The sequence below is a fragment of the Stegodyphus dumicola genome, chromosome 3 (genome assembly GCF_044657685.1).
Source record: "Stegodyphus dumicola isolate Sdum_Otavi_A_Nest chromosome 3, ASM4465768v1".
Lineage (NCBI taxonomy): Eukaryota > Metazoa > Arthropoda > Arachnida > Araneae > Eresidae > Stegodyphus > Stegodyphus dumicola.
Window position 1 is genome coordinate 46,994,353 of NC_140770.1, and position 12,720 is coordinate 47,007,072.

The window sequence follows — 12,720 nt, forward strand, 5'->3', positions numbered from 1 at the left end:
TTCCTACTTTTGAATTCTGCTGCCCATTCTTCAGTCTGATCAAACAATAAGTGGAGCTGAAATGTTGCCATGTCTACATGTGATCTCATTAGATTTACACTGAGAAATTTCCGCAATTCGGAATTGCTAATGATTCTGGATCTTGAACTTTGTATTGTATTTCAACTAATAAAATGCATTTAGATAATTAGTACTATTTTTTTAAATCTTTCTACTTTAAACAATGGGGATAAGGGAAAGTGCATGCTTAAACTAATAAATTAAACTCTGAAGAAAAATAGCCAACCATGTGATTTAGCACCAATAATGCATAAGCACAACGTTACAACACAATCATAAAAAGTTTATTGCGGTTTAATGTAAATTTGATTAATTCTTGAAAAGACGATTTTAAATGTAGGTTTTTATTATTCAAGTTGGTAACAAATAAGACGACTTTTTCATAATTTTAGAATGGAAACTTTCCACTCTGATTTGTCTTTTTTGACATGAATTTCATTTTTTAGATAGCCAAACCATGTGATTTAGCACCAATAATGGATACGCAAAATGTTACAACATAATCATAAAACGTTTATTTTAAATGTTGGTTTTTATTATTCAAGTTAGTAATAAATAACATAACTTTTTTAAAATTTTAAAGCAAAAACTTCCCACACTTGTCTTTTTTGACATTTCTTATATGCTCAATAATCCGGAATTTTAACATGTCTGGAATTCAACATTTCCCAAGCTTTTAATGTACACCCAAATACAAATATAAACTCCAGCACACATAATTTTAAATGATCTAATTTATCTTCCGAAAGACATTTATAGAATATCTTCCAACAGATATTAATAGATTTGATTAGATCAATTTCTTTAAACATCATCATTTTGCAGATCAAACACTTTCAACTGAAGCTCTGACAAAAGTTCTGCAATTGTACAGTCAAACTGGTTTTGAAATATGAAAATGTATCAAAATTTAAAAAATTCTGTTTAACTGTAATTCAAGTTCAGAAAATATATCCACTGTGAATTTTGGGGGGAGTGGAGATTTTGATAATACACTGGTTTCCAAAAATTAAGGAAAAATCACAAAAGTACTTAGGATAATTCATTCAAACATTCAAAAATAAGCCAATCCATATAAAATTTTAATATGCTATCAAATAAGAATTGCTGGATAAAATTGCAGCATGCAAATTAGTGGTACTGCAATCGAAATATGTCATCTTAGAGCAGCATAAAATTGCATGCTTCAGAGTAAACCTACAAATTTTTCTGTAATACTGAGATAAGCAATCTGGGATAGTCAATTTATTACAATGACCTCCCCAAAGAATTGTGATGGAGAGCTATTGGGAATACTAAAGGCAGGACGAAGAAGTGGCCAGACAGCTAAATGTGAGTAGCTCTGTGGTTCATAAACTTCGGCAACAATTTTTAACCACAGATTCGACGTCCAGGAGTTTCAGCCAAGGACAGCCTAAGCTACAACAAGCACTGATGACCGTTATTTGTTGTTATGAGCATGAAGGAATAGAATCTCTACTCCAACTCAACTCAGATTCTCCCATGCTGCAGCCAATGGATAGTAGGTGTCAAAGTCAGCTGTGTATAGAAGGCTTCGCAAAAGAGATCTGTACACAAAGTGACCAGCCATTTGTGTGCCGCTCGTGTCATATCATAGAAGAGAACGCTTGAGGTGAGTCTATCATGTCCACTGGACAGCTGATGAATGGAGGGCTATTCTCTTTTCGGGTGAGTCCAGGTTTAGCCTCAAGGCAATAGCAGGCGCTATTTGATTTGGAGAGAACCTGAAACCCATTACCATCCCTCAAACATAAAAAAAAAAAAAAAAAAAAAAAAAAAAAAAAAAAAAAAGAGAGATGGACAAAATGCACTGATTGTGTTTGGGGTGGTATCTCTTTGGGTGGATGCACAGACCTCCCTGTCTTACCACATAGAACCATGAACACTCAGGCCTATAGAGATGCCAACCTTGATGCTTATGTGTGCTTTTAAGCTGGGTCAATCAATAAGTGATAATTTCTTGCTATAGGACAACACTAGATTGCACAAGGCTCACATTGTGGATAATTGTCTTCAGCAGTAAACAATTCAGCGCATGGAGAGCCAGTTTAATCACCAGACCTGAATCTATCGAGCATATTTGGGATGACATACAGCTGCTCTCAATTCCCCTCTTCAGACCTTTGCTATGCTTGCAACTGCTTTTCAAGAGCAATGGCTCTCACTTCTTACAGAACTGATAGATTGCATAGTTGACAGTGTAGTATATCGCTGTATGTGTTGTATATTGCTTCTACAGGGCATCATACTCCATATTGAAGGTAGTTTTCCTATACCAAACTGACACATCCAATTTGTTCATTTTATACTTAAGCTAATTCTATAACACCATAGTTCTCTAATAATTTCTTTGCATGTTATTTTATATCTTACTATGTGTTGTATACTGTGGGTCAGTTTCATTATATTCTACATGTTAACTTTTTGAGAAATTGCCATTTATGTGATTTTTCCTTAATTAATGATAGCCAGTGTATGTGAAATTTTTTACAGCATAGAAAATAATCAAACTTGTTCAATGGGATTTGTGATTAAAACAACGCAAATTTTCAGCAATATTATACATACATTTTACATACAAGCACTGTTTTTCCTGTAATTTTAACATAAATTCATTAAGATATCCCACATTGTCTGCAGCAAATGCCCATTTCCATAGTCCTTCATAATTCAATAATAATGGTTATGGGCAATTTCTCTCTAAGAAAAAATTACATTAATTCTCTGAATTAAAAAAATGACAATAAAACTTTCCATTGTTTACCCATTCATCAAACTGTTGCATGGTTGTGCAAGTCAGGATATTCAATTTTGATCTATAATTGGGGAAGGGGAACATGATCCTGATCACAGTTAAGTTCCTGAGAGCACATAAAATGTGTGTGTGTGATTATGGCAAAGCCTCGAGGGCTATCTGCCTAAGGGGAGGGATGCCTTCATGGAGGACTCTCTAAGGGAAACTGGCTTGTATACACGTTACACATGGGGAAAACCCTGAAAATGCCTATGCAGGCAGCCCGTTTGTGGGATTCGAACCTTGGACCGAACTACCAGTGTTCAGCGAATTAACCGCTCGGCCGCTGGTGGGCCCCACATAAAATGAAACGTCGACACAAAGCTGGTTCAGTAACATGACACATTAAGGTATTTGACACAGACTACCTGCTGTTGAATAATACAATGAGTTATCAACGGTTTTGAGCATTTAGTTTCTTTGCAGGCCATAAAAATCCATGAAACTTGATACTTTCCCCGTTCCACACATATTACTACCACTACCAGTTTTAACACATTTAAACAGATTCCTTTGAAAATTTCACCTTTAGTTTACACTATTGATAGATATTAATTCTTCAGTCATATCAAATTCAGTACTGACCATTCGAATAAACAGCAGCAATTGGTCAGTATCTGCAATATCTGTTAACAATCAACGAAAAGCACTAGAATATTTTTGCCTTGACATTTAAATTACTTTTGATGTGGTTCACAACTTCTTTAACACTTCTAACAATTGTCCTCGCTAAAAGACCGATAGATCAAAACAAATCTATTTTCTCCGAGCACATTTTTTCTGCTACCACAAGCAAACATTATGATTAAATCAATTCCCCACTTCATTAGTGATTTCCGTGATTCATAGCTAATGAGCTATTCTAAATTTGACTTACTGCTTTATTATAATTTTTTAGTTTTCTGAATTAATTGTACTGTGATGAAACACTGTTTTAAACTTTAAATTTTAGTGATAGTTCACTTTTAGCAACTTCTGAATACAGTACAAAGTCTGTCCATTATCCGGAGTCCATTAACGTCCATTATCCGGAGTGATCTATAATCCGGACATCAAAGTCACAAACTTGTGCATGTGCGTAAAGCGTTTATGCATGCGCGTTTGATGCGCACGTCCACTACGCATGCGCATAAAGTAAAGAGTTTACACATTCGCGCTTCCGATAGTGAAGAAAGTAACAGAAAACATTATTGAAAACAAAAAAAATTTCGATTGACAAGTTAGTCGGTATTTTCGACACAGCAATTACAGGGCTTGAACAGTGGAACTTTGTAACTGAACAAGAAATTATGACTGTTTATAGAATTAAAGAGAAAGTATTATCACATAAAACGAAGCAACTTAAACAACTTACATTGAAAGAAATGTTTAATAAAGTAAACAAATAAATATTAAGCTTTTTTTTTTTTTTTTTTTTTTTTTGTAAATTTTGATACCCTTTAGATCATAATTGTTCTTTATTTCATAAATTATGGTTTCATATTTTTAATTTTAGAATTTCTGCATGATCTATAATCCGGAAAAATCGATAATCCGGAATCGCAGAAGTCCCGACGAGTGCGGATTAATGACTTTTGACTGTACATACAGTCATTATTGACAAACTTTCAACTCTACTCTCAGGAGTTAAATTATAAAATGTAATTTGATTTACTTGAATTTTTTTTAATGTAAAAAATATTAATATGCTGTCCAGTGTTTGCTGACCCTGTTTTAAAGTAAACTCATTTGTGGCAGTCTTCACATAAATGAAACTGCTTTCTTGCCAACAAAGGGTTGCGAGAATCGGCAACACTTGTTCTACAGCAACTGTAGACAAAAATATTCGACATTAGTAGTACTATATGCTGTCATTATTTACAACTTTTCAACTCGACTACCAGCAGTTACATTAGAAAAAGTGATTTGATTCATTTTTTTTTTTCATGTAAAAAATAATATTAAGATGTAGACAGTTTATTACCAGAAATTTGCCAACCCCTGCTTTTAAGTAAATTCATTTTGGCAGTCTGCATATAAGTGAAACTGCTTTCTTGCTAACTAAGAATTAAACTTGTTTGGAACTGAATTTTTATTCTTTTCTTAAATAAAAAAAATTTTTATTTAAAAAAGAATAATCATATTACGTAATTTTTTTAAAATAGTTTTTATATGAAAGATTCCAGAGTTTCAAGAAACTTTTCTTATTTGGATTTCATAAAATAGGATTTGTCCCACCTCTAATAAATAACGTCAGAAAAGTTATTTAGAAAAATTTTATCAACATAAAACTTCTTGATAAGTTTAAAATTTCTATTATAGTTAGTTAGTTTATAATGAAATACCTCAGCACAAGTAAGAGTTTCTCTCTCCAGTTCTTCTTTCAGTCTTAAATTTTCAATCTTATACTCATCCAATGAATTAAGTACCTGCAAAATATAATATAAATATTTATATACACAAAAATCAAAACAGAAAATGAGTTAAAAGTACAAAAATCAAAACAGAAAATGAGTTAAAAGTACAAAAATCCTGAAGCAGATATCATGCAGCCAGCAAAAAGCTATATACTACTGTCTTCACCATTTTAATAATATGATTACATAATTTTTTTAGAGTTAATTTATGTTCACATTTTTTCCCTGTGTTTTCATTTGACTAAATTGCTTTTTTAATTGCCTTCAAAAGTTTTCAACTGGGTTTAGGTCAAGACTATTGCTTGACAATCCTAGCAGTACAAAATCATTCCTTGATGACCATTTTTTGAACTGACTGGAAATTTGTCAAGACACACAGTCCTGCTAATTAAATGTTATGGAACAGGCTGAGTAGTTTTAATTCCGACTAATACACTGTTGAAAGTGCCTCTGTTCGTATAAATTTCTCCCACTATTTTTTTTGTCATACAAGACTATAACATTAATTCACTGATTCACAGCAGACATTATGCATTCTTGCAGGTCTGAAAAAAGTAGAAGTCTCAAGGAGTAATGTTGGGGCTATATTGTGGGTGTGGCAAAAGATCTCATTTGAATCCATATCTCTTCCAGCCGCAGCAATCTCTTCCAGCCGGTGAATGTAGAAACATGTGGTCTTGCATTATCTTGATGAAACATTACCTTTTTGTGCCAAAACTCAGTTTGACATTTTTTCCTGGACAGCAGCATCAACACAGATTAGCATCTCGCTCTACACCTTATTGTCGAGGGTTTTAACTTTTTCCAGATACTCTTGTGGATAATGCCATGGCAATCCCACCAGATACAAAACATGACCTTTTTGTTAGTCAAATTGCGCTTTGTGATGCTGCCGATGGGCTCAACAGGTGCAGACCAACCCCTTTTTTGGCCTTTGTTAATCCACTGTTCGTCGCAAGTGATGATCCAGGTCAGAATTTTGTCCTTGCGTTGATATTCAAGCAGATTAGTGCAGGCCTGAACATGTCTGCCCTTATCTGCTTAAGTCAGCTCATGTGACCGCCAGCGATTGAACTTGAATGTCAAGTTTATGCGATGCATAGTGCTGCTAATGACATGGCACTAACGTCTAACTGTTTAGCAAGCTCTCTGATCTTTTTCCACAAGTTCTCGCAGGCAGGCCTCATCAACATCAGAGGCCAGAGCACTACCAAACCTTCACAGTGTCATACAATACAACATTAGTACCTAAAGCCATACACATGACTAGGCGACATTCTGTTGTTGACCATTTTGCAACAGAACTGAAGTAAATGATGATTCTAATCTGGTAGCACAAATTCCATTTTAGACAACTTCTACTTAATAATAACGATATGTTTTTACAAATTTCACAACACAGTGTTCTAAAGCAAATCTCTTTCAAATGCGAAAAATCGTTTGACAAAATATGATTAAACATGCCAATGTGAATTGTTCGCGTAGATGATATTTGCAATGGCGGGAAACTTTTGTTAAAACCCAATATTTTTTGCAATTCATTCTTAATTTGCCTCAGTTGATTTTTATCTTCCCCACCACCTTTCTTTTCCCAATTCTTTTATCACAGTGTTATATATCTTTTTTTTCCCTTCTTTTTTATTTATTTATTTTTAATGTTTAATAGTTCAATTTTCAGTCTAATACTTATCCCATAATGTTAAAAATATGAACTTCAATTCTATTATTTCAAACACAATTTAAAAATTTTTCTTGAACTGAATTTATATTTTTTGTGCCACTGTTTGGTTTTTATTCATGGCAACAGCACAGTTGCTCTTATCATAATGTAAGCATGTCTGCAGGTACTGCTCATGATTTATCATCATGTTTTACTTAGGCTGTGTACATTTAAATAAAATGTTTTTCAACGAAACACCCAAGTTATTATTTAGTTCTCATTGTACATTGTCAACTTTTAAGACATAGTTTACAAATTAGATTTTTGGTTAACCTACTTTTCTATCAATAATAATATAATTAAAAGTGTTACATGCTTTATGTAATGCAAATTTGTGTTTTTTCCCATTCAATTCATTTTACTTTTCTTGTCATTTTGAATTTAGCTTATGTAATGAAATTATGGTTAAAAGGAAAGTTACACCATAGTTAAAAACTAAATTATATTACAGTTAAAATGAACAACTTACTGAAAATTCTGGTAGCAAATTATGTAAACTCACTCATGTACTTTACAGGACACATTTTGTGGCATTGCAACACCTGCCAGTCACAATAATTGCTCTTAATTTCAATCTGACAGTTCTGCTTCTCTTCTGCCTTCAACATCATAATAACATCTTTAAGATTACAGAAAGTTTTAAGGCAATAAGACTCAGCATAATATTCATAAATTTGTAGGACTAGCTTTGAAGGTTTATATACAGAACTTTTTTCAGAAGTGCAATTCAAAAGTTCTATATTTAAACCTTCAAACTAGCCTTGCAAATTTATGAATATTATGCTTATTTTTGCTGCCTGCGCACCTCAAATAATCATTATCCGGAATTTTATTTCAACTCGGTTGTAATATACGATTTTTTGTAAATTATTCTAAACAAATTATCAAACTGCTCTCTCCCTGTAGTGATGGTTATTTGTGGTTTTACAGCATCTGTATATTCCTTTAGACCAAATATCTTGCCTCTCATTTCTTAACGAATATCACAATCTTCATAACAAATATTAATATAATAGTTTGAGCCAAGAATATTAAGATAATTGGAAGAATGACTAATAAGTTAAGACACAATAACACGCTGAATAAATACTAATTCAGAAGTCAAAACAACAAATTTTTGTTGTTTGACTTCTGAATCAGACTAACAAGTTGTAAGAAAAAAAGAGCTGTCTTCATGGAATTTTTCCCACATCAATTCACTTTTATGCTTTTTTGTTATAAAAGCTTTCCCTTTCCACTTGAATTCCTTTCCTGTTTCTATTACTATATCCTTGGCTATTAATGTGCAATAAGCTGCAGTGTTTTTTGGAAACACTGAATTTATAGAAATAAAGAAAATAAATTCAATACTAGTGTGAATGGCTCAACAAAAACCACTTTATTACGGATATTACTCCAGCCATCTTCAAATATGTAACAATTTTACAACTAATTTTCTTTACAGTTTCTGACTTCGATTGGTTTAGCAATTGTTCATCAGGTTTCCAACTAGTTACCTAAAGGGGGATGCATAATCTGATCTTAACTGTAACTAGTAAACTGATCACAAAAGTAAAAAACGGATGTTACTAGCAAAGAATGCAATTATTGTGGATGTAAAAGAATTTTGGGTATTTCCTTATTATTACAGCCCCCATTTTTTTTAAACAGCAAGTTCATATTTAATTTTCACATACATTTTGTGGCTGCCATATTTCTGTGATGGCTTTTAATACAGCATCAGACTTATGATGATGATGATGACGACAAACCGCGCCTCATTGATTTTTACTTTCATTCAGTGGAACACTACAGGTTTTCACTATCGCCGAGTAGCTGTTGCTGGATCAACAAACTGAAATTTGTGGTTCCCAATAAAATGTGTGTCTAGCTTACTTTTTTAGTTCCTCAGTTTTATATGCTATCCAATAGTATAAATATATCGTCAGTCTTTCTTGTGCATGATTAATGCTTTCTACCATGAGTACGGGTGTGCCTCTAAGTCAGAACTTGAGTGAGAAAGTCTGTAGTCCTATTTTCTTCTCCACAGCTTAATCCAAGTTAATTTCTCCGTCCAATGATAAATAAATTGCAGCACTGTAACAAACAATATTCTGAAACCAGTGAACCACCTATCACAGCAAATGCTTTTCCTTCATTTAACTTTACATGCTGCACCTACAAATGTTTTTGATGACAAGTATGAGGGTAAGTTGAAAAATAAGTTTCCTCTGTCGACTGTGGTCAGAGTTGTGTATGAAAGTCAAAAAATAGAATGAGACATTAAAGATATGATGTACCTTGATTTTTCCACATAGGTACCAAGTACATTGAGACATTTGTCATATCGCTTGATAAGCTTCAAAAAGCCCTCCAGGAAAAAATCAGGGCTTTGCATATGGAAGAAGCGTTGAACGGCTTGTTTCACTTCAGTATTGCTTCCAAAGCGCCTTCCCCCAAGATTTTTCTTCAAAGCCGGAAACAGATGGAAGTCGCTTGGTGCGAGATCAGGACTGTATGGCGGATGATGTAGGCGCTCCCAACCAAGAGTTGCAATATAGTTTTGCGTTGCCGTCACCGAATGTGGTCTGGCATTGTCATCCAACAGCAGAACGCCAGATGTGAGAAGGGCAGGCCGCTTTTTCCGAATCGCCCCTTTCAATTTCGACTGGGTAGCGCGTAGCATTGATGGTTCCAACCTCCAAAAAGTCCAGCAACAAAACTCCTTTTGCATCCCAGAAAACTGTGAGGAGCACTTTACCTGCACAGGGAGTTGTCTTGAACTTCTTTCGGACAGGTGATGACGGATGTTTCCACTCCATAGATGCAGCCTTCGATTCTGGCGTTAAATGGTGGACCCACGTTTCATCCTCCGTTAAAATCTGAAACAGAAAGTCATTGCCATCTTCATGGTAACGCACGAGATGTTCCAGGCTGACCCCCATGCATTTTTCCTTGTGTGTCGAGGTCAAATGTCGAGGCATCCATCGTGCTGACACTTTTCTGTATCGAAGAATGTCGTGGATGATGTTTTGAGCTCGCTCATGCGAGATTCCAAGTTCTTCCGCTACTTCATCGATGGTGATACGCTGGTTCGCTCTAATCATGTCATCCACCTTCCTGACATTTGCATCTGTAGTGGCCGTGCGCGTCTGTCCAGCTCTCGGTATGTCCTCCATTTGCTGACGTCCATCACTGAATGTGCGACACCATCTCCGCATCATTTGCTTCGACATCACACCTGGCCCATAGACTTCCACGAGGCAGTTATGAATTTCTGTTCCTGATACTCTACGTGCCCATTCATAGCAGATAACCGCTCTCACTTCCTCATTTGACCACGAATTCAAAATGCACCTTCTCTCCATACCTACCGGGGCTCAAATGAGAGGCTGGTCTCCGCTTTGCGCAGGCACTGCAACAGCGTCATCTGCTTGATTTGCAGCGACCTCTACCCAATGGTGTATCGGTGACTTGCGCGTTTTCCTGCTGTGTCGCCTTTCGCCCATAGCCGTTCAACGCTTCTTTCATATGCAAAGCGTGAATTTTTCTTGGGAGGACTTTTTGAAGCTTATCAAGCGATATGACAAATGTCTCAACGTAATCGTACGAGAATAATAAAATCAAGGTATTTCATACCTTTAATGTCTCATTCTATTTTTTGACTTTCATACACAACTCTGACCACAGTCGACAGGGGGAAACTTATTTTTCAACTTACCTACGTAATTTTATTTAATGACCATTTTTACACATTTGAATGTTAGGTTCTTAGAAGAAAGGTACAGCGTTCTCAGTAAATAAAGCATTTTAAATATTTTTAAAAAAGAAAATACATTACATGTGGAATAATCACAGCTGTTTTCATGACAGAGTCTACTCGTTACAAGCTAACTGAAAATAATAATGCTTAGGATTGACAGCCATTTGATGATGGTTTAGGTTGATAATTCATTAACAATCTTGGACCATTTACAAAATGGGGGCTGTAACAATAAGTACTGGATTTTCTTATTGCCACATTTTTGTCTTTGGAAGTTATTTTAGCGACAAAGGTCTCTCGGTCTCTCCGCTTGACCTACTGTGCTGAGAGTCTTGTGCAGCAGGAGAGCATTCAAAATACATGTCAAGCCAAAAGTCCTTTTGAGAGGTTGCTGGTAGGGAAAGAGGGGTGGAAGACCCTCAAACCACCTTTCAGGATGTTCTTCAAAACTAAAGAACCATTGGTGAAATTCTGGTGTCCTGCCAATTTCTACCTGCACCATTGTTGAAAGTCTGAAGTTTTGAGGTTCTATTTCCCTCTCCCTGTTTAATTTCTTTGTGCATGAAGTTTCAATAAGTTATTAACTCCATATTCCCATAACTTTTTTGTCAGAAGATATGTCCAACCAGTTCTCATTCTTACTTATAATTTGATAGTCAGGTGTTCACTGGCTCACATACAACACAATACTGGTGTTCATTGGCTTATCAGTAATACATATCAATAATACAGCTTATCTGATTGGTAAACTTTCGAGAGTAAGCTAATAAAGATCAATTTTTATTTTATTTTTTTAATATCAGGGATTAATTTCTAAAATCAGAAGTGCCGGAGCACTACATAAGACCATCACGTAAAAGGAACAAGAGTAAATAAATAAATGACTAAAAAATAAATAATATTAAAAATTAGATAATTATTAAGATAGCTACGTAATTAATTATTAGAACAATTAAATAATTTAAATTTAATAAAATGCAAAGAGATAAATAAAAATTTAATAAGTTATTAAATAAATAGTAAATAGTTAAATAATAAAAAAAAAGGGAATGACTTATTCGTGGTTCCAGCTAGAATTAAAAATTTCACACATAAACTAAGAAATAGCTCAACCGGTTTTTTGCTGAAATTAATATCTGGAATGATAGAAATAAAGGCCATTCTTTTTCCAGCACACCAATGAAAAATGTTAAAATATTTAAAGTATCATTAATGATACTAGAGAGAATGCTATAAACAGAACAGTATACAGAAAAACTTTTAGGAGATGGTGTACAGATATGAAAATAAAAAGAAAAGAGTCAAACATTTTCTGACCATCTCAATAAAATTCTACCTATCCAGCAGATGGTGACAGCAGAACAAAATTTCTCCAAATCTGAGGGTTGGCTGAAAAAAAAAGCAATAAGTGACAATTTTCAAACCCGTCTTTGGTTACACCATTCCAAAAAGCCTGCAGGTGCTTTTTTCCACAAGAAGACACGACGAGGGCAGTCCGATAAGTACTTAGCCTCACCGCCCGATGGCGCCACTATCGAAAGAGAAATTTATTATCGTGTAGTACATCCTTGTAGACGGCTACTGTCAAAATTTCAGCCAGATTGGATTTATAGTTTTTATTTGACCGCGTGTAGAAGCGGGCGTGTCCACGGATTTTAGAAAAATGGAAAAAGAGCAATATCGGTCGGTGATTCAATTCTTGTTTTTGGAAGGGAAATCGATGCGCTTGGATGTTGTGTACAGCGAATCTTCTCCTTCAACGGCGACCATCAAAAATTGGTATAACGAATTTCAACATTGTCGCACATCAGTTTTTGATGAGCCAATTGGGCATGAGAGAGCTGTCGGCTCGATGGGTGCCGCGTTTGCTCATTCCGGACAACAAGCGCATCCGTGAGACCACTTCAGAGTAGTGTTTGACACTGTTTAAGCGCAATCCGAAGGAGTTTCTGCGTTGTTTCGTGACCGTTGACGAAACATGGATTCA

General features: G+C 34.9%; 1 protein-coding gene across 5 annotated transcripts in view; it reads right to left on the reverse strand.

The window, feature by feature from the left end:
* LOC118200989 (uncharacterized) overlaps positions 1-12,720 on the reverse strand; it is a 157,078-nt gene that overhangs the window by 50,979 nt on the left and 93,379 nt on the right. For all 5 annotated transcript variants that reach the window (XM_085812844.1, XM_085812845.1, XM_085812843.1 and 2 more), the window contains one exon: positions 5,200-5,283. In XM_085812844.1, coding sequence (XP_085668970.1) covers positions 5,200-5,283 — 84 coding nt within the window. The remainder of the gene's footprint in view (positions 1-5,199; positions 5,284-12,720) is intronic.